Raw genomic sequence first — 20729 nt, 5'->3', positions numbered from 1 at the left:
ATCAGAAGTGTCATATATAAAGTTATTTACAAAATATATACATTCAATTCTGTTAATAATCTACATGACTGTGAAAACTAAAAGACCATCTATTATGCGATTCAAACATCAATCGACATACAAGACAATGACAGAATTCTTTACACAAGTTATGTTTTTCTCTATTTTTAAGAATCACAATTGCCTTTAATTTGTTTCCTCACATCAAGAGATTTTAAAGATGGGAGTCAAATTGTTTTTTCTAATTTTACTCTATCCTGATTCTACACATATTATGAACATATGTACAACAGTCAGTCAGCTGAAGAGCTGTATTTCTATTAGAGCCTGTTACCTGCACGTCTGTGGTATGTGCAGTAAAGTAGCAATTCAAAAATACTTGTTAAGTGTAGTAATATTGCACAGTTCAGTAAAAATACTGAATCTCTCATAAGAAGCTGTGGATTCAATTCTCTTTTGGGGCTTTAAATCTAATGCGTCTTCAATTTAAAGTGTGGCTTCTACTAAAAGCAAGCAAACAGGTGCAATGAATACAATAGATATATTTCACAAAAATGAAAAAAAAATCAATGTAACAAGTAAAGACAATTCTTAAACGTAGCTAAAGTATTATACTGTAAAGAACAGTTTTTATGTTGCTAAAACTGCTATATTGAGGGTGATAGAACGTAGGCTTAAGAAGTACAAAGGGCCTGTTTAATATCCTCTGTACTGGGGTGAATTTTACCCTAAACGTATGCAACTTCTATTAAAAACTGCATAATGAAGGTGAGGTTACTAAACAAAGGCGATTATTGAACCAAGGGTTCTTCTAGATGAAGATATACACTACTTCAAAGTTCACTAGCACTAGCTTATGCTTGGTTTCCAGATACCATTATACTTTCTAACACTTTACTGAACTGAGTGTCTGTCATTCATTCATAGGCTAGGAAGAGTAGGTCAGGTCTACACTACACACTTACTTTGGTACAATTACATCACTCAGGAGTGTGAAAAATCCACACCCAAGTGACAGTTATGCCAACCTTAACCCCCTGTGTAGACAGTGCTATGTTGACAGGAGAGCTTCTCCCACCGACACAGCAACCTCCTCTTGCGGAGGTGGAGTTATTAAGCTGACTGAAGAGCTCTCTCCCGTCCGCTTAGAGCATCTTCACCAGAAGCGCTACAGTCATGCAACTGTGCCGATGCAAGTTTGTAGTATAGGCCTGTCCTAAGAGTTAGATCCCACCTGTAACTCATGTGAAAATGTACTCAATAGCTGTGGTTCTCAGCAGATGGGCCCCAGGCAGTCCCCACCAAAGTACTGTTCTACAGAACACTTTTTTTTTCTCCCCTGGGAAGCCCTCATCCATGTGTCTGAGTGGACTGATGCGAGTAATGGGGAGATAAAGTGAAAATGATTTCTTCGTGTGTGGAATGGCAAAACTCCACAACTAGTGAAGATTTAAGCTCCAGGGAAGTGTTTGTTTCTTAACTTAACCAGCTCTGGAAGACAAAGGCCTTTATCCTTCTGGTCAAACACATTATCTTCAGATAACATCTGATTAGATTTCAACTTGTGGGTCACCTAGATACTGACTATGGTGATTGGTGTTCTATGAATATCTAAGATGGGTGGACTAATTTGGTGAGCATGCAAGCTAGAAAAGGGAGAGCCTCTGTGCCGAGGATAGTGGGAGGGACAAGTCTGTGTATGGTGAGCTGGGTGGCAAGGATGACATGAATGGGCAACCTGTTTGTGTAGAGCTGAGAGATGAAGAAGACAATGTAGAGAACACTTGTGTCTGAGGAGTTGAATGGTGTGGAAGACAATAGGGGCAAGGGAAATAATAAAAAGCAATATTGCCAGAAGGCCCTTCCACAGGATCATCATAGCAAAGGGGAAATGGGAAGGTGAAAAGGGAGGAGCCCTTTTGGGATACACTTTTGGACCCTGGAGGAACATGGCTATATGCATATTTATTAGGGATGTCAAGCAATTAAAAAATAAATTGTGCAATTAAAAAATCAATCGTGATTAATTGCACTGTTAAATAATAAAAAACATTTAAATATTTTTGGATGTTTTCTACATTTTCAAGTACATTGATTTAAATTACGACACAGAATAAAACGTGTATAGTGCTCACTATGTATTTTTTTTATTACAAATATTTGCACTGTAAGAAATAGTATTTTTCAATTCACCTAATACAAGTTCTGTCGTGCAATCTATTTTGAAAGTTAAACTTACAGATGTAGAATTATGTACAAAAATTACATTCAAAAATAAAACAATGTAAAATTTAGAGCCAACAAGTTCACTCAGTCCTATTTCTTGTTCAGCCAATGGCTCAGACAAACAAGTTTGTTTACATTTGCAGGAGATAATGCTGCCCGCTTCTTGTTTACAGTCATCTGAAAATGAGAACAGGCCTTTGCATTGCACTCTTGCAGCCAGTGTCGTAAGATATTTACGTGCCAGATGTGCTAAAGATTCATATTCCCTTGATGTGTCAACCACCATTCCAGAGGATGTGTCCATGCTCATGATGGGTTCTGCCCGATAATAATCCAAAGCAGTGCAGACTGATGCATTTTCATTTTCATCATCTGAATCAGATACCACCAGCAGAAGGCTGATTTTCTTTTTTGGTGGTTTGGGTTCTGTAGTTTCTGCATTGGAGCATTGCTCTTTTAAGACTTCTGAAAGCATGCTTCACTCTTCCTCTCTCTCTCAGATTTTGGAAGGCGTTTCAGATTCTTAAACCTTGGGTCAAGTGTGGTTATTGGAAATCTCACATTGGTACCTTCTTTGCATTTTGTCAAATCTGCAGCAAAAGTGTTCTTAAAATGTAACAACATATGCTGAGTCATCATCTGAGACTGCTATAACACGAAACATATGGCAGAATGCGGGTAAAACAGAACAAGAGATGTACAATTCTCCCCCAAGGAATTCAGTCACAAATTTAATTAACGCTTTTTTTTAAACAAGCATCATCAGCATGGAAGCATGTCCTCTGGAATGGTGGCCAAAGCATGAAAGGGTATACGAATGTTTAGCATATCTGGCACATAAAATACCATGCAATGCCGGCTACAAAAGTGCCATGCGAAAGTCTATTCTCACTTCTGGTGAAATTGTAAATAAGAAGCAGGCAGCATTATCTCCCATAAAGGTAAGCAAACTTGTTTAGCTTAGCAATTGACTGAACAAAAGGTAGGACTGAGTGTGCTTCCAGGCTCTAAAGTTTTACATTGTTTTGTTTGTGAGTGCAGTTATGTAACAACAAAAAATCTACATTTGTAAATTGCACTTTCATGATAAAGAGATTGCATTGCAGTACTTGTATGAGGTGAATTAAAAATACTGTTTATTTTATCATTTTTACAGTGCAAATATTTGTAATAAAAATATAAAGTGAACACTGTACACTTTGTATTCTGTGTTGTAATAGAAATCAATATATTTGAAAATGTAGAAAAACATTCAAAAATATTTAATAAATTTAAATTGGTATTCTATTGTTTAACCATGCAATTAAAACTGCGATTAATCACGATTATTTTTTTAAATCACGATAATTTTTGAGTTAATCGCATGAGTTAACTGCGATTAATTGACAGCCCTAATATTTATTAGAAAAAACAGGTAAGTGTACATGAAAATTAGACACAGCCATGTTGCCAATATGGCCCTCAGTACCTAGGGTGACCAGATGTCCCGATTTTATAGGGACTGTCCCGATTTTTGGGTCTTTTTCTTAAATAGTCTCCTATTACCCCCCACCCCCTGTCCTGATTTTTCATACTTGCTGTCTGGTCACCCTATCAGTACCACAAAAGCAGAGCATCACTGCCATATACTGCGATCTCTTTTTCAGCACCATTGATATATACTATGCTTGTGAACTAGGTGTATACATGGTGAACTGTTTTCTGAAGATCTACAGGAGAAATACAAAGTCACAATGGAATGAAAGGGCACTTTCAACAATCTGAAGGATGTACTAGTGGCTTAACAAGCGTGAGCCATCCACTATGCATGCCAAAGCCATTTACCTTGTTCCTACTGTTACGGGACTGGCCATAAGTAAGAAAGAGGTGCTTCTAAAATACGGAGTTTCTAATATTTTATTTCCCAGTATACTGTCATGTAATTTTGCAATTAAATAAAAAAAATACAAATATGAGTATGGAACAGCTACAAAAAAAACAGTTGATGACCACTTTGTACCTCAATAAAATCAACAAGAAATAAAATTTTGAAATAAACGATTCCTTAATGTCAATAAGAAATTTAAAAGCCTTAGTTTTTCCTCATACTGGACAGTAAAATGTGTATTGAGAAAAAAGACTTTTCCAACAGAGGAAAATCTAACTGTGACTTTGCCAAAGATTGATCAAACAGTGATCATAATTTTTAAGAAAAAAAATAACTGAGGCAGAACAGATGAACCATTGCTGTTGCACAATCATTCAGTAAACAATTCAGAAACAATTCGCAGTTGAAAAGAATGGAGGATGCTCTGCCTTCACAATTTTGCTCTTGCATGAAACTATGTTCACGTTATACTTCAGCACATTATTGGAGGAAAAAGAAAGGTAACATTTGCATGTGAATAAATTCAGTAGCTGTAAAAACTATATGCAAGTTTCACAAGTCTGTCAAGAATTTGTTGCATCATATATATGAACATAAAAAAGTGGAAATGCTATTTAACTGTTTAATGAATATAAACAATTGATCCCAGTAATTTAAAATGGTCTAATGGTTTACAAAGGCTGGGCAATTAAAATAAAAAAAATTAAATCAATACCCTTATGTACAATAAATAACGCAAAATAGAGTTTATTATGGCTGGGGTTGACCTCGAGTGCCAGTTCCGTATCTGCTTGGGACATGTGTAAAACCAGTCCTGAATCCTTGAGTTGCTCCCATCCCCGAAATTCCAAGTCCTTGATTGAATACACTGCTGTAAGGTACAGATCCATAATTAAGGCCCAATCCATAGGGTCTTGTCTGAGTGTTTAAAAGGATAACTGGGTTCATATTTTTGCCCGGTGTGTTAAAAGAAAATTCTGGAGGTGGGCTGCTAGGTTTAGCTGGAGTGGATGTAACAGGGTTCAAATTATCAGTAGCCTTTAAAGGCGGCATTGGAATAACATGATGATCTGAAAGATTCAACATATTGTTTGCAATAGGCCCAGATGTTAAGGTCGGTCTGATCCAATCATCTTTGAAAATCTGAACAGTCAAAGTAGAGACTAGAGTATACAGTCGATTAGTCACATGAGCAAGTACCATTTGTTCATTAGCATCTCTTCGAATTCGTACATGTACTGATCCAGCCTAGAAAGTGAACCAAAACAAAAACCAACCAGGCTGTTATAAAACTTTTAGGTGGAGATCTTGATTTGCATTAAAACATTTTAGATACAAGGAGCGCTAAAGAGTATCTTATTCTGCACAAAAGTGGAGACTACTGTGAAGCGTCAGTGGAGACGACTGATCAGAGCCACACTTAAGTAATTCCATGATGAGAACAAATTTCCATGAGGCCAAAACACTGGGAATGGTGACAAGCTGAGATTCATTTCTGGGAAATTTAGATTATTAAAAGGTTATGCACTTGATGTTAAATATTGTTAACAGTGAAATGAGGCCAGCAGCTGTAACATGACAGGAGCAGGTGGAGAGAAGGAGAAGAAAGAACAGTGAAACAAACTCCAAGTTGAGAAAAGTATGTCCTTATGCTGCTGCTGAATGCAAGAGACAACACCTGTAACAGGTGAGCTTGAAGGTAAAGTAAGAACAGCAGCACTGCCATTAACAGTACATAGACTCAGAGCTCTGTGTCTGAAGTGATTACACTACAGGATATAATCTGTGTGTGGCGTGTGCCTTTCTGACCCTTACTAATATCTCCCTCTTCCATAACTTGAATAGTACTGCAGACAGCATGGGAAACAAAGTTCTGTCCCTCATTTGTCTTTTGCATCCATATCTAACAAAGAATTTGACCTACAGCAAGAGCAGTTAATGGCTGGTTTTCTTTCTGGTAGTACTAACTAGCAAGAGTGTAGGCAGATTTTGGGCAGCACTCCAATTTCCACTGCAGATTGGAAAGTGCTAAGTACAAACAGAAAAGCTGAGGTGCAAAAGTTTTGTAAAAATTTGTGGAGAATCCACTGAGTCCAACGTATTCCCACTGCATGACTTCAGTAGTTCAGTAACATCTTGTATTTCAGATAACAGAATAGGTGACTCCAGAGCCTCCCTTTCCTTATCAGCAAATTTGGGTAAGTTAACTTTGGCCAAGAAGCTCATGTTTTCAGGGTATGACATGCCAGAAGAATAAAAAGGAGAGGAAAGTTTTAAAGGACTCTTAATTCCTGGCTGTCATTGAGTACCTGATCCCCCGCTTTAGTTTCAGTAACAATTTCCTTTGTGTGTCCATTTTATATCACAGAAGAAAAAACAGCTGTTAGAAAGCTTTAATAAACTCCATATTTTCCATTTAGGATCTTATTAGGTGCTCCTCTGTAATACAGCAATTCTAGTTCTGTTTTAGGATTGCTAGAGCACATATGGTTCAGTTGAAGAGACCATATTTTCCTTTTCACTTCTCGTAGCTGAGCTTTTTCTTCCTCAGAGACAATTCATATTAACTTCCCATAAGATAAAGCCATAGGAGAATCCCATATCAATTGATTTGGCACTAATCATTGATGACATTTGGAAGAATTTTTAAAAGATCCAAAATGGCAGCTTTACTCCAAAGCTGTTGTTTAAGTCAATGATTACATCAAGAAGATTCAACTCTAACGTCCTCTGACAAGTCTGAAAACTGGTTATCAATGCATGGTTCAAAGCAAAGATTTCATGGAGGGCGCACTAAAAAAAAAATCCTACAAGGACCAAGCTATAATCTAGCCTACAGTAAGACAAGTGCGTGGCTGAGAAACATTTGAATCTGCTGCTAGTGGTATTGTTCTCTTTCTAGATATAAAGTAGTTCTACATTTATGATACTACTCTGAATTGTAATTGCATTTCTTTAACAAAAGATTGTTATGGTGGATCTGTGCCATGATGCTTCTGTATATAACCAAAAATTGTATCTTATTCAGGGTGGGGGAGAGGATTCCAAGCCTCACTCTAAGTTTTCAGAAAAGTGCTGCAATTAGTGTTTTTTTTAAAAAAAAAATCCCCTCAAGCTTTATTTAACAGGAAGGGGGAAAGCTATATTTTATGGCATCTGAATTTCCAAATCCCATTTAAAATAATAAGAGATCTCATTTAATAATTATTTAGCTAAGAGATTAAAGATGTTTCCTTTTTAAAGAATAAGACAATATGGCATAAAACATACCAAAGTACCAAAGCCCAATGTCCAGAAATGCTCATTTCTAACCTCCAAGACACCATCCAAAGTGGAAACCTAATTTAAAACACAAATATGTGGTAAATTATCATTAAAGAAAACATTTCCAGTCTTTTAGAAATGCAGATTGGTTTAGATAGCTGAGCTGTAGATGATACTGTCAATATTTCATTTTGCATTGTGGACTCTCCCTTCAACTAAATTTTCATAAGGGACTTTATTGAACATGCCACTAAACTCCTATACATATTTATATCCAATGTATTCCAACTATCTACAAATGTGTAATTTCTTCATATAGCAAGACCTGTTTCCTCCCCGACACCCAGGCTCTTTCATGAATGCTTACAATTCCTCACTTTGTTAAAATATAAACGGAAACTCCCTCTTTTATGCCTTCTTAAAACAAATTGTTGCAAACCTTTTCAGTGATAATTTATCAAAGATTGAATATATTTTAAAGAAGATCTGTACCAATTTAGGAATTTGAACCTTTCTATAAGACATATCAACTGTACTGTCTAATTTAGATTGTAAGCTTTATATTTCTTACACACACACACACACACACACACACACACACACAAAGTGAAAGTGTAGAATTTTCATTTGCAGTCAGATTTATCTTCTGTGGGAGGAACACTTGAAAGACCTGTAGGTTCTCACTATGCACGTTCAGCCTTTGTATTGGACTTCTTTGCTGTGAACCTCATATATCATGTTATACGCTAACTTACCTCTCTAATAAGTTTATCTAGCTGACCAATCACATGTGGTGGGGTTGTCTGAAAATAATCAAAAGAATGTTATAATAAAGACAAACAGATGCTAATTTGGTCCTAATCTTAAAGCTATATTAGGCTTTATTATGATCTACAGTCTGCTGCCTTTATAATTTATAGTAGTATAGTCTTTTAAATGTAATTACTTGACTGGGTAGTTTACTAAACTCACAATGCTGATAGTATTTAACAACAGAGCAACAATTCAATCGAAACTATAGGCTGCATCTGTGATTGCTATGATTCTGTGATACAAAGTTGTCTCATGTTACAAATTTCTTCAGAGTTTAATCATGTATCATTTCTTTCTTGTGAACATTTTTCATTTCCATGTTTAATGGTGGATATCATTAAACATGTACATTTTAAAAAAAGTAAAATTAAAACATTTTCTGACACTGTCTCACCTGAAGTAGTACTTTTCCACTGTAGACACTCATAGGATACATGGTACCAAAAGTCATCAAAGCAATAGCGATCGCAGAAGCTGTATCTACAGCAAAATAATTGCTGAAACAAAAAAGGGTAATTTTAAATGACATGCTTGTTTCCTAGGGTATCTGCAAGCCATATGCCTTTTCTTTTAAATGGCCACCATTGGGCGGGGGGGGGGGGGGGGAGAGAGAGAGAACATACAAAAATTCACTAAGCATGTGTTTCTGAAACACACAGCCTTTTAAAAAACAAATGTGTCTCAACAATTTTGGTTCATGTGGTAAGAAGCTGAAATTTCACGTGACATTTCAACTTCTTACCACATGACCAGTGCTTGCAAACCTAAAAGGAGATTTCCCATGAATTATATCCTAAATACTTATTTTATTTATTTCAATAATTATTATACGTACTTAATTTCAATTAACATATACGTAATGCAAAGCGCAAAAGCACCAGCAAGATCAATCAAGACAAAAGGATTCATTCGTGGAAGGAAGATGCTGCTCAACCCTGGAATGATTCCACATAGACTGCAACAAAACAGAAAAAAGCAATTGTCAGCTGGTTGTTGTGGTAAGTGCTGGAAAACTAGAATTAAAAAGCTACACCTACTACTCCAACATACAATAGATCCACTTTGAGGATCATGTAGATAGGATGATGTTGCTGACTGGATTAAAAGCCTTTTTTTCCTGCTGGAAGTTACATGATCCTCTTTGTGAGCTACAAAGATTAATTATTTTCAGGCCTAGAGCCATTTATGTCTCCTCTTCTTACTCAAAATTTGAAATCAAGTGCTTTGTGCATAGAACATTCCTATCTTTTGAATCTGAATTATATTTAAACTCTTTCCCAGTTTTAAATAAAGATTTCCAATCTCACAAGGAAAAACGGAAGACAAAATTACAGTAAAGTATACTAGAGTAATCAGTCTTTCAGAAAATGTTTCCACAAATTTAAACTGCAATCAAGTGTTATGCCCTTTTTGTTAGCAGATCTGACTGTGTGTCCTAGACCCTTGTTCCGGAAGCCCCTTTAAAAAAGATTGGAAAATGTGATTTTCAGATATTTAAAGACTGCTTTCTATGCTGTTCCCCATAATACTGGGTTGACATACAATAAATCAACCTCATTGTCTTCTCTATCTAAATCTTTTAGACATTAACCCCCTCCAATTCTCTACACAGTAGTCCTAGGGTTGCTCTTCCACGGCCCTTGTACAGTGATACCATTATTTTTCTTTACATTTGTAACTTTTTATTTATGCAATTTAGAAACTATTGACTCTTTGCCACATTCACACATTGAGATGTGACCTTCACAGTCCTGCTCCTTGCTACACAGAGTCCCTTTCATCTTGTCTCATCTAACTTGCACCATTAAGGGTTTGGTCCAATAAGGTACTATGCATGCAGGTTCAGGATGCGCTTACGTGTACTGCAGGATCAGGACCAGACTGTTTAGCTCATTGAAGGATCAAGCTCTTTATGATTTCAGTAACTTGTGCTTTTTTTGCTCCTTCTACTACACCTTCTTTCATATTGCCCATCCCACTCCTGAAATGCTTTAGGGAACAGGTAGGGTTTGCAGCATGTCTAAAGTGTTATGTAATATGGTTTAACATACTCCATTACCTTATTTTTAGATATAACTTTTTACTGTATTTGTAGTGCTGACAGCATAAAATACACACAGGGATGTGTAAGGCTCAAAATATAAACATTTTAAATATCTGGCAAAGGCTATTTGCAAATTATCTGTATTATTTGGCATTCAGTGTCCAAACATACATACTAAAAGGGTTAACAGCCAAAAAACATGACAACCAATGTTTCAGTTCTTGGAAGAGAGACCTTGTTGTGGCTCTGCAGCCAATGGGGGGGGGGGGGGGGGGGGAAATCTGTGATGCTTGGGACACAAAGAAAATAAAAGGAAAAAACCAGAGAGAGAAACAATGTGCATCTGTCTCTATGCCTGGTCTTTTTAGAGACCCCCATCTTCCTGCTGGACTAAGAGAGACGTCCCCATAAAATTCTTATGTTTAAATTAAGCATTTTGAGCTGTGAGGCAGCCCTAGCAGCTGCTAGGAAATGCAGTTCAGACTGGCTTTGCTGCAGATAGAATTATCTTCACTCATTTGAGGAATTTTACTCAGATTTGCTGAGCAAGAGAGAGAGAGAGAGCAGAAATGTTTTAATACCAAGCTTATGCCTCAGTGCCTGGTGAGAGTGCCCTATACTATGTCTATATGCAGTAAAAAAATAACTTGGCATGACATAATGACTAATATTGACTTAAGTATTAGCTATTATGAAAAAATATCATGAAGCCTTACCTTCTGCTAAGATCTGCAACATGCTCCTGAAGCCAACTCGTACTAGCAGCTTTACAAAAACACAAAGGTACTAATTATAATCATAACAATTCATCTTAAGGTGTGTTTTTAAAAAATAATGTAAGGAAGTAGTAAAATATGAGTGAATAATCCATCTTAACATTAGATCACAATGATCAGTGAGTTTCAAATATCACTTGAGAAAGGAGAACATTTTCTGGCCTGTGGTTGATTGGACACCTTTTGTCATGCAACATCTGAATTGGATTAATTTCAAGTGCAACTGCAGATTTCACTGTTTATTTTTAAAGAAAATATTTTCTTTGTTAACGTCTAAGTGAATACAAACTTGAGCTCTCTATGGGAGCACACTACTTGTAACCCCCCCCCCCCCACACACACACACACTTGTGATTTTCTGCAGACATGAGTAGTCCTATTGACATCAATGGGACTATTCATGCAAGTAGCTGCTCACCAACATGAGGAAAGGGAGCACAGTCTGGCCCTGTGACTACGTTGAAAGGAAATTTTTGTAAATACAGGCAGCTACAGCATTATCCACTCTCAAACACAACATGTGAACTAGATGTGGAGGGGAAAACCACCACCTTTTAGCCATTTAATTCAGCTCTCCTAAACAAATTGAATAAATAAATAAATAAATAAAATTAATACACCTTCCTAACTGAGGCTCAGACAGTAACATTTGTTGTATGCATACAGGCACATAGGAATTAGTACAGTGGATCAGATCAGTGCCTATATACTGCCTCCAACAGTAGCAAATACCCAATATATGCTGAAGGCCTCACACAGGGCAGCTAATCAATTCAGCAATGCTCAAATTTGGTGGCCAAAATTCCTCTCTGACCCCTACTCAGATGACAGGGTTATAACCTAAAACAATGGTCCACAAACTTTTTACCTCATACCCCCCCTTACTCTAGGGTTGCCAACCCTCCAGGATTGGCCTGGAGTCTCCAAGAATTGAAGATTGATCTTTAATTAAAGATTACATCATGTTATTAAATTTCCAGGAATACATCCAACCAAAATTGGCAACCCTAGTGTAAGGGGGGAAAGGGGGTGAAGAGGTGCAGTTACACAAGAGAAATTTAGAGTTTTTCAGTACCTTGCCTTGATCCCAGTTAATCATCTTCCACCTAGATACCCAACACCATTTGACAAAGTCTCTCGATTTTTTCCACAATCCTCCTTAGTTTTCACTAGCTTAAATGATTATCATCAGCACATTTCACCATCTCCTTGTCTACAGCTTCCTCTATATCCTCACACAGACCCTAGGAATACTCTCTCTTTGTTATAACGAAGAGCCATTTACTATGACTGTGTCTTATCACATAATTTTTTAAATTTTTGTTTAAATTCATCACAGGTTTCTGGTTCTTTGCCACATAAAATTAATTATTTTCCTTTCTAGCTCGTTGTGATGGATCTGGTCAAAAGCAAATCATGAAGGTAATGTAGAACTTTGCTAATTCTCACTTTGAAGCTAGTCTACAAAACTCAATTAATTTTCCTGAAAAATGTAGATCTCATCCCTTCTCTAAGACGACAGCTGTAATGAGTCTCAGATTAAGAAGTTCACTTTCAAAATATACAACACAAATTAAAAACAGTAATAAGCATTGACAACTCTTTACATTTATGAAGGGGACCACTACAATTAATTAATCCTCACAAAGCCCTTATAAAGTAATTATTACCACCCCCACTTTACTGACATAGAAAACGTGGTACAGAATGGTTGCGCTTCAACTTGGAAGTCAGGGTTAGAATTTTGGAGTTCCTGGCTCCCTGCTCAATTCACTCTGCTTTTCTACATTAGTGCATTACATATGAAATACTATAAATAATTTAAACTACAACTAATCAGAACAAATTATTTTGTGATGCAACAGACTTTTTAAAAAGTTATGCATTCATTCAATTTGCAAATTTCCATAATGCTCAATTAGTGAGAATGATTGTGATTTTACTATACAAAGAGTAAAAACTCCAAGGAGTAAGTTGTAAAAAGAAGGTGGTTTTTAATTAACAAAACTTTAAATATTTGTACAAGTCTGTCTGTATCCTTGTAAGATTATCCACATTAAAGTTTTACTGGTTGAATAAAAGAGCTACAACAGAAGAAGAAACTAATCTGTTTCTTAACATAGAAAGGCCACACTTGGACAGATCAATGTTCCATCTAGCCCAGTATCCTGTCTTCTGACAGTGGCCAATGCCAGAAACTTCAGAGGGGAAAAAAACAGAACAGGACAATTATCTAGTGATCCATCCCCTGCTGTCCAGTCCCAGCTTCTGGCAGTCAGAGGTTTAGGGACACCTAGACCATGGGATTGCATCCCTAACCATTTTGGCTAATAGCCTTTGATGGACCTATCCTCCATGAACTTATCTAATTTTTTTTTGAACCCAGTTATACTTTTGGCCTTCACAACATCCCTTGGCAACAAGTTCCACAGGTTGACAGAGTTGTGTGAAAAAGTGCTTCTTACATCTGTTTTAAATACATCAAAGTAGTAGCTACATCTGAAATTATACTCAATTTACCATATTGATGACAGCGTACTACTCTCTGTGCGTCCTATGGACTTTGTACATGACAAATGAGACCGCCTCGAATTCAAAACCTTTTAATTAGATATATGGAACTATTAGAAATGACATACATGGCAATTGTTTTTCTTATCTAACAAAAAATATATTTGAAGAAAACAGTTAACATTCATTGCCTTTCCTTAATTCTTGTCACAGTTCATTCAACACATACCTTCAGACACATAAGCAAAAGGTTTATTCCGAATGGAAAGCATTGTAAACAAGTTGAAAAAGAGAGCCACGAAAGTACCAACCAACAATCGCCCCCTAAAGAGAGGAAAAAAAGATTAATCTTCATTTTTCACAGTATCCACCTGTGATGTTACAAAGTTAAACTGCCATCAATGAAACACTTCTGAACATCCTCCATGATGATAAATTCCAGTTGAATATTTAAAAACCAACAGCATTCATACACAATATTGAAAAATGTTATTTGTGGTAAGATCAGGCTTAATTCAATTCTCAATTAACTATACAAGCTCAAAAGAGAAATTTTAATAAATAAAAATATTAAAATAATTAGGGCTGTCAAGCGATTTAAAAAACTAATCATGCCATTAAAATAATTAATCACAATTAACTGCTCTGTTAAATAACAGAATACCATTTATTTAAATATTTTTGGATGTTTTCTACATTTTCAAATATACTGATTTCAATTACAACACAGAATTCAAAGTGTACAGTGCCCACTTTATATTTGTTTGATTACAAATATTTGCACTGTAAAAGCCAAAAAAAATTGTATTTTTCAATTCACCTAATAATACAAATACTGTAGTGCAATCTCTATAATGACAGTTGAAATTACAAATGTAGAATTATGTACAAAAAATAATTGCATTCAAAAATAAACCAATGTAAAACTTCAGAGCCCACAAATCCACTTAGTCCTATTTCTTGTTCAGCCAATCACTCAGACAAACAAGTTTGTTTACATTTTCAGGAGATAATGCTGCTTGCTTCTTGCTCACATCACCTGAAAGTGAGAACAGGTGTTCACATCGCACTGTTGCAGCCGGTGTCACAAGATATTTACATGCCAGATGCATTAAAGATTCATATGTCCCTTCATGCTTCACCCACCATTCCAGAGGACATGCATCCATGCTGATGTCAGGTTCTGCTTGATAACAATCCAAAGCAGTGCACACTGACACATGTTCATTTTCAGCATCTGAGTCAGATGCCACCAGCAGAAGGTTGATTTTTTTTTTTTGGTGGTTAGGATTCTGTAGTTTCTGCATCGGAGTGTTGCTCTTTTAAGGCTTCTGAAAGCATTCTCCACACCTCATCCCTCTCAGATTTTGGAAGGCACTTCGGATTCTTAAACCTTGGGTCAAGTGCTGTACCTATCTCACATTGGTACCTTCTTTGCATTTTGTCAAATCTTCAGCAAAAGTGTTCTTAAAATGAACAACATGTGCTGAGTCATCATCCGGGACTACTAAAACGTGAAACATATGGCAGAATGCGGGTAAAACAGAGCCAAAGACATTCAATTCTTGCCCAAGGACTTCAGTCACAAATTTAATTAATGCATTTTTTTTTAAACGAGCGTCATCAGCATGAAATCATGTCCTGAGGAATGGTGGCCGAAGCATGAAGGGGCATACGAGTGTTTAGTATATCTGGCATGTAAATACCTTGCAATGTCAGCTACAAAAGTCCCATGCAAAGGCCTGTTCTCACTTTCTGGTGACATTGTAAATAAGAATTGGGCAGCATTATCTCCCGTAAATGTAAACAAACACGTTTGTCTTAGTGATTGGCTGAATAAAAAGTAGGACTGAGTGGACTTGTAGGCTCTAAAGTTTTGCATTGTTTTGTTTGAGTGCAGTTATGTAACAAACAAAAAATCTACTTTTATAAGTGGCACTTTAATGATAAAGAGACTGCACTACAGTAGTTGTATGAGGTGAACTGAAAAATACTATTTCTTTTGTTTATAATTTTTACAGTGCAATTATTTGTAATAAAAAATAATATAAAGTGAGCAGTGTACACTGTGTTCTATGTTGTAATTTAAATCAATATATTTGAAAATGTAGAAAAACATCCAAAAATATTGAATACATTTCAACTGGTATTCTATTGTTTAACAGTGTGATTAAAACTGCGATTAATGGCAGTTAATTTTTTTTAATCGTGATTAATTTTTGAGTTAATCGTGTGAGTTAATCGCGCGAGTTAACTGTGATTGACAGCCCTAAAAATAATTAATAGAAGCACTAAGTTACAAGGAACAAATATGTAACTGCTCTTCAACTATCTGACTATTTATGGGCTCATGTAGACTAATTTGTAATTGCACACCATAGATTGATATTTCTGTGTTCCAAACTGCGTGCGAGCCCTATGGTAATAACTTTTCAATGTACTGAAAACAGTTTAATACTAGATAAGCCAAGTCACTCTTACTTCGTACTAGATAAAGAATTAAAACAGAAGTAAACTGACAAAAAATTATAGTTTCATATATAAAAATCCAATCTTACGTGTGTATCTCAGGTTGTTCCAGAAACCGTTCTGTACTACAAGAAATAAATTGTCAATTTTAGTTGTTTTTATTAAATTATTTCCTTTATATAGTTAGTTTTTAAAATATATTTTCATTTCTGGGCACCTAAACTCACAAATAAACATAACAAGTGGGATACAGGATGCCAAATTAAATGCTTCAACAATGCTGCAAAAATGGCAAATGCTGTATTGAGATGTATGGATAAGTATGCCATTTTTATGACAACACATGAAGTAATTATTCCAATATGCTTGGCACCAAATTGAAACGGTATAATTTACCACTGGAGGAATGACAAACAAGGAAGACAGAGTAACCCTCTAAATAAAAAGGATGTTATAATGAAGACATAGATCAGTCATTCTCCTCAGTCAATGAGTAGTAACAAAGAATTAATCTTCAACTGTAGCAGAGAAAATCTGGGATAAGTATTAGAAAACACTAATATACAAGTAAGGCAAGAGAGCATACTGTCCCAGATGAGGTACAATTGCCATCACAGGAGAAACTCAAGGTTATGCTGGGCATCCGGCTACTAAGGGTAGTCTAAAAATCTAAAAATTTAATCCTGCCAAAAAGACCCAATGCTTTTTTTGCCTCTGTTTTCACTAACAAGGTCAGCTCCCAGACTGCTGCGCTGGGCATCACAAAATGCGGAAGAGATGGCCAGCCCTCTGTGGAGATAGAGGCGGTTAGGGACTATTTAGAAAAGCTGGACGTGCACAAGTCCATGGGGCCGGACGAGTTGCATCCGAGAGTGCTGAAGGAATTGGCGGCTGTGATTGCAGAGCCACTGGCCATTATCTTTGAAAACTCGTGGCGAACCGGGGAAGTCCCGGATGACTGGAAAAAGGCTAATGTAGTGCCAATCTTTAAAAAAGGGAAGAAGGAAGATCCTGGGAACTACAGGCCAGTCAGCCTCACCTCAGTCCCTGGAAAAATCATGGAGCAGGTCCTCAAAGAATCAATCCTGAAGCACTTGCATGAGAGGAAAGTGATCAGGAACAGCCAGCATGGATTCACCAAGGGAAGGTCATGCCTGACTAATCTAATCGCCTTTTATGATGAGATTACTGGTTCTGTGGATGAAGGGAAAGCAGTGGATTTATTGTTTCTTGACTTTAGCAAAGCTTTTGACACGGTCTCCCATAGTATTCTTGTCAGCAAGTTAAGGAAGTATGGGCTGGATGAATGCACTATAAGGTGGGTAGAAAGCTGGCTAAATTGTCGGGCTCAACGGGTAGTGATCAATGGCTCCATGTCTAGTTGGCAGCCGGTATCAAGTGGAGTGCCCCAAGGGTCGGTCCTGGGGCCGGTTTTATTCAATATCTTCATAAATGATCTGGAGGATGGTGTGGATTGCACTCTCAGCAAATTTGCGGATGATACTAAACTGGGAGGAGTGGTAGATACGCTGGAGGGGAGGGATAGGATACAGAAGGACCTAGACCAATTGGAAGATTGGGCCAAAAGGAATCTGATGAGGTTCAATAAGGATAAGTGCAGGGTCCTGCACTTAGGACGGAAGAACCCAATGCACAGCTACAGACTAGGGACCGAATGGCTAGGCAGAAGTTCTGCGGAAAAGGACCTAGGGGTGACAGTGGACGAGAAGCTGGATATGAGTCAGCAGTGTGCCCTTGTTGCCAAGAAGGCCAATGGCATTTTGGGATGTATAAGTAGGGGCATAGCGAGCAGATCGAGGGACGTGATCGTTCCCCTCTATTCGACATTGGTGAGGCCTCATCTGGAGTACTGTGTCCAGTTTTGGGCCCCACACTTCAAGAAGGATGTGGATAAATTGGAGAGAGTCCAGCGAAGGGCAACAAAAATGATTAGGGGACTGGAACACATGAGTTATGAGGAGAGGCTGAGGGAGCTGGGATTGTTTAGCCTGCAGAAGAGAAGAATGAGGGGGGATTTGATAGCTGCTTTCAACTACCTGAAAGGGGGTTCCAAAGAGGATGGCTCTAGACTGTTCTCAATGGTAGCAGATGACAGAACGAGGAGTAATGGTCTCAAGTTGCAGTGGGGGAGGTTTAGATTGGATATTAGGAAAAACTTTTTCACTAAGAGGGTGGTGAAACACTGGAATGCGTTACCTAGGGAGGTGGTAGAATCTCCTTCCTTAGAGGTTTTTAAGGTCAGGCTTGACAAAGCCCTGGCTGGGATGATTTAACTGGGAATTGGTCCTGCTTTGAGCAGGGGGTTGGACTAGATGACCTTCTGGGGTCCCTTCCAACCCTGATATTCTATGATTCTATGACCATTAAAGGGTCCCTCTTCAACATCAAATGAATGTGTGAAAAGGTGACAATAGTTTAAAACAAGTTTTAGTGGAGAGAAACTAAACCTGAATTGGAAATACCATCCCCATATAAAGAGGTGCTCAGCTGCCACCAATTCCACTAAAGCCAACAGGAATGTAACAGTTCTGAAAACACTCTCAACATGTAAACTCATAGGCAAGCAAATTCAGTGTTACATCTGGAGACCTTACATGGCTATGACACTGCCTCTTTATCAAAGATCAATCCATGGCACGGTGCCAATGATTCACAAGATCAGTGGCACTGTTAGGTTGTTAATACAGCTGTAGGCATTTAAAAGAAAAAACACAGTTGGTGTGCAGGCATTATAGGCGATTTACAGATGTAAAAAAATCATAATTTTTAATGGCTTCTAAAAACAGTTTTAAAGCTAAGCACTTGAAACTAAAACTATTATTTCTCTCTGATGTGCTCAACTAACTTATTAATCAAAAAATAGACTAAAATAAATTTTGTACCTGGAACTAACTGTTTGTAGGTCAAGTATCAATATGTAGAAAATTTGGATGGATTGATAAAATAGGAGCTTAAAATAAAAAAAATAAGAAATAGACAAACCCATAAATTAAACTACCACTTCTATGATAAAATTGCTTTAAGATCATAAATATGGTGCTATTTAACAGATGAACACTTGAAAATACTGAAGTTAAATAATTGCACAAAATTATGTATTTTCACCATTGCTTCATTTATCTCAGTGATCAAACTATATGAGAAGACGTACTGTCTTGCTTATTAAATCCTTAACAGAGTATCTGGAATATGCAATTAGTAGGACCATTTAAGTTTTCCTTTAATCACATTTACAGTTTTCCTGTAGTCCATGTATATAGTAATCAGTACAAATCGGCAACATAAGCTAATATAACATTACCTGTTGCTGTCAAATGATTCTGTCTTTAAGAAATCTGGAGCTTTTTCTAATGACTATCCTTCTTTTACAATACTTTAAAAATGTCTGAGTTTTACTCAAGCTGGAGTGGAGTACCTTCTCATGTTAGAACTTCAGATGTAAATCTCAACAGAAACAGTACACATTCCTACCTCTCTTTGAGTATGAAAAGAGCTCCAAGTTGTGCCAGAACTGTGGTCGCAAATACTGCTAGTACTTCAAATCTTTCAAACCTGAAATTTGAGAAATAAGTTAAGAACACTGGACAACCTATTAACAGGGTTTTCATTTTGATCTGTGGGGAGCAAGCAGACAACCTTCCACCTCTAATTCTTTCCAGTAGGGCAGATAGAAGTGAATCAGAATTTTAGGGAGGAGTAATTATTTTCAAGTTTCTTTAGGCCAACAATCCATATCAAATGGATAGTTAACTAATCAGAGGTCCACAGGAAATTCTCACTATAATCCCCACCATAGAATTAAGCAATTTACCTCTCTCTCCATCCCCATCCTAGGACTTTTTACGTTAGATTCTCAATACCTGTGTCTCCTTGATTTATGAGATACTATAGATGTTTATTTGACATTCAGTGTGCCTATGTACCACAACAATGGGCAAACTAGACATTATTGAACAAATACAGTGCAATAAATTAATGGGAATGGAGTCAAAAATTCTCACTAATTATGAAGACATTTTAGCATGCATACACACACAGATTTTTATAAATGGGAACTTTTTAGATACACAGCTAATGTACTTGCATGTATTTTTCATGGCACATGAAATAATTAGTACTGTATTATTAGTAAGGCCCTACTTGAATTGTGGGATTATCAAAAAATTGTAGCTGAATTGTGGACAAGCCATGGAAAATTGCAGAAACGTAATAAGAAAAGGAGTACTTGTGGCACCTTAGAGACTAACCAATTTATTAGAGCATAAGCTTTCGTGAGCTACAGCTCACTTCATCAGATGCATATCGTGGAAACTGCAGCAGACTTTATATATATACAGAGAATATGAACCAATATCTCCTCCCACCCCACTGTCCTGCTGGTAATAGCTTATCTAAAGTGATCATCAGGTGGGCCATTTCCAGCACAAATCCAGGTTTTCTCACCCTCCCTCCCCCCACACAAATTCACTCTCCTGCTGGTGATAGCCCATCCAAAGTGACAACTCTTTACACAATGTGCATGACAATCAAGTTGGGCTATTTCCTGCACAAATCCAGGTTTTCTCACATCCCCCCCACCCCCATACACACACAAACTCACTCTCCTGCTGGTAATAGCTCATCCAAACTGACCACTCTTCAAGTTAAAACCCAAGTTAAACCAGAACATCTGGGGGGGGGGGGGAGTAGGAAAAAACAAGAGGAAACAGGCTACCTTGCATAATGACTTAGCCACTCC

The 20729-nt window shown here is 37.1% G+C and overlaps 1 protein-coding gene across 3 annotated transcripts in view; it reads right to left on the bottom strand.

Moving 5' to 3' along the window:
• Positions 1-4279: 4279 nt before the first annotated feature.
• The window catches only part of SLC30A6 (solute carrier family 30 member 6), a 41923-nt gene continuing 25473 nt past the window's right edge, over positions 4280-20729 (bottom strand). For all 3 annotated transcript variants that reach the window (XM_084622908.1, XM_084622909.1, XM_084622910.1), the window contains 9 exons: positions 19463-19543; positions 16060-16095; positions 13731-13825; positions 10931-10979; positions 9006-9125; positions 8565-8667; positions 8113-8160; positions 7364-7432; positions 4280-5341 (listed from right to left, as the gene is read on the bottom strand). In XM_084622908.1, coding sequence (XP_084479034.1) covers positions 4844-5341; positions 7364-7432; positions 8113-8160; positions 8565-8667; positions 9006-9125; positions 10931-10979; positions 13731-13825; positions 16060-16095; positions 19463-19543 — 1099 coding nt within the window. In that variant the 3' untranslated portion in view covers positions 4280-4843. The remainder of the gene's footprint in view (positions 5342-7363; positions 7433-8112; positions 8161-8564; positions 8668-9005; positions 9126-10930; positions 10980-13730; positions 13826-16059; positions 16096-19462; positions 19544-20729) is intronic.

The sequence above is a fragment of the Lepidochelys olivacea genome, assembly GCF_965140295.1.
Source record: "Lepidochelys olivacea isolate rLepOli2 genome assembly, chromosome: 3".
NCBI lineage: Eukaryota > Metazoa > Chordata > Testudines > Cheloniidae > Lepidochelys > Lepidochelys olivacea.
Note: the sequence above shows the minus strand (reverse complement) of the source record. Positions and strands in the feature narration are given on the sequence as shown.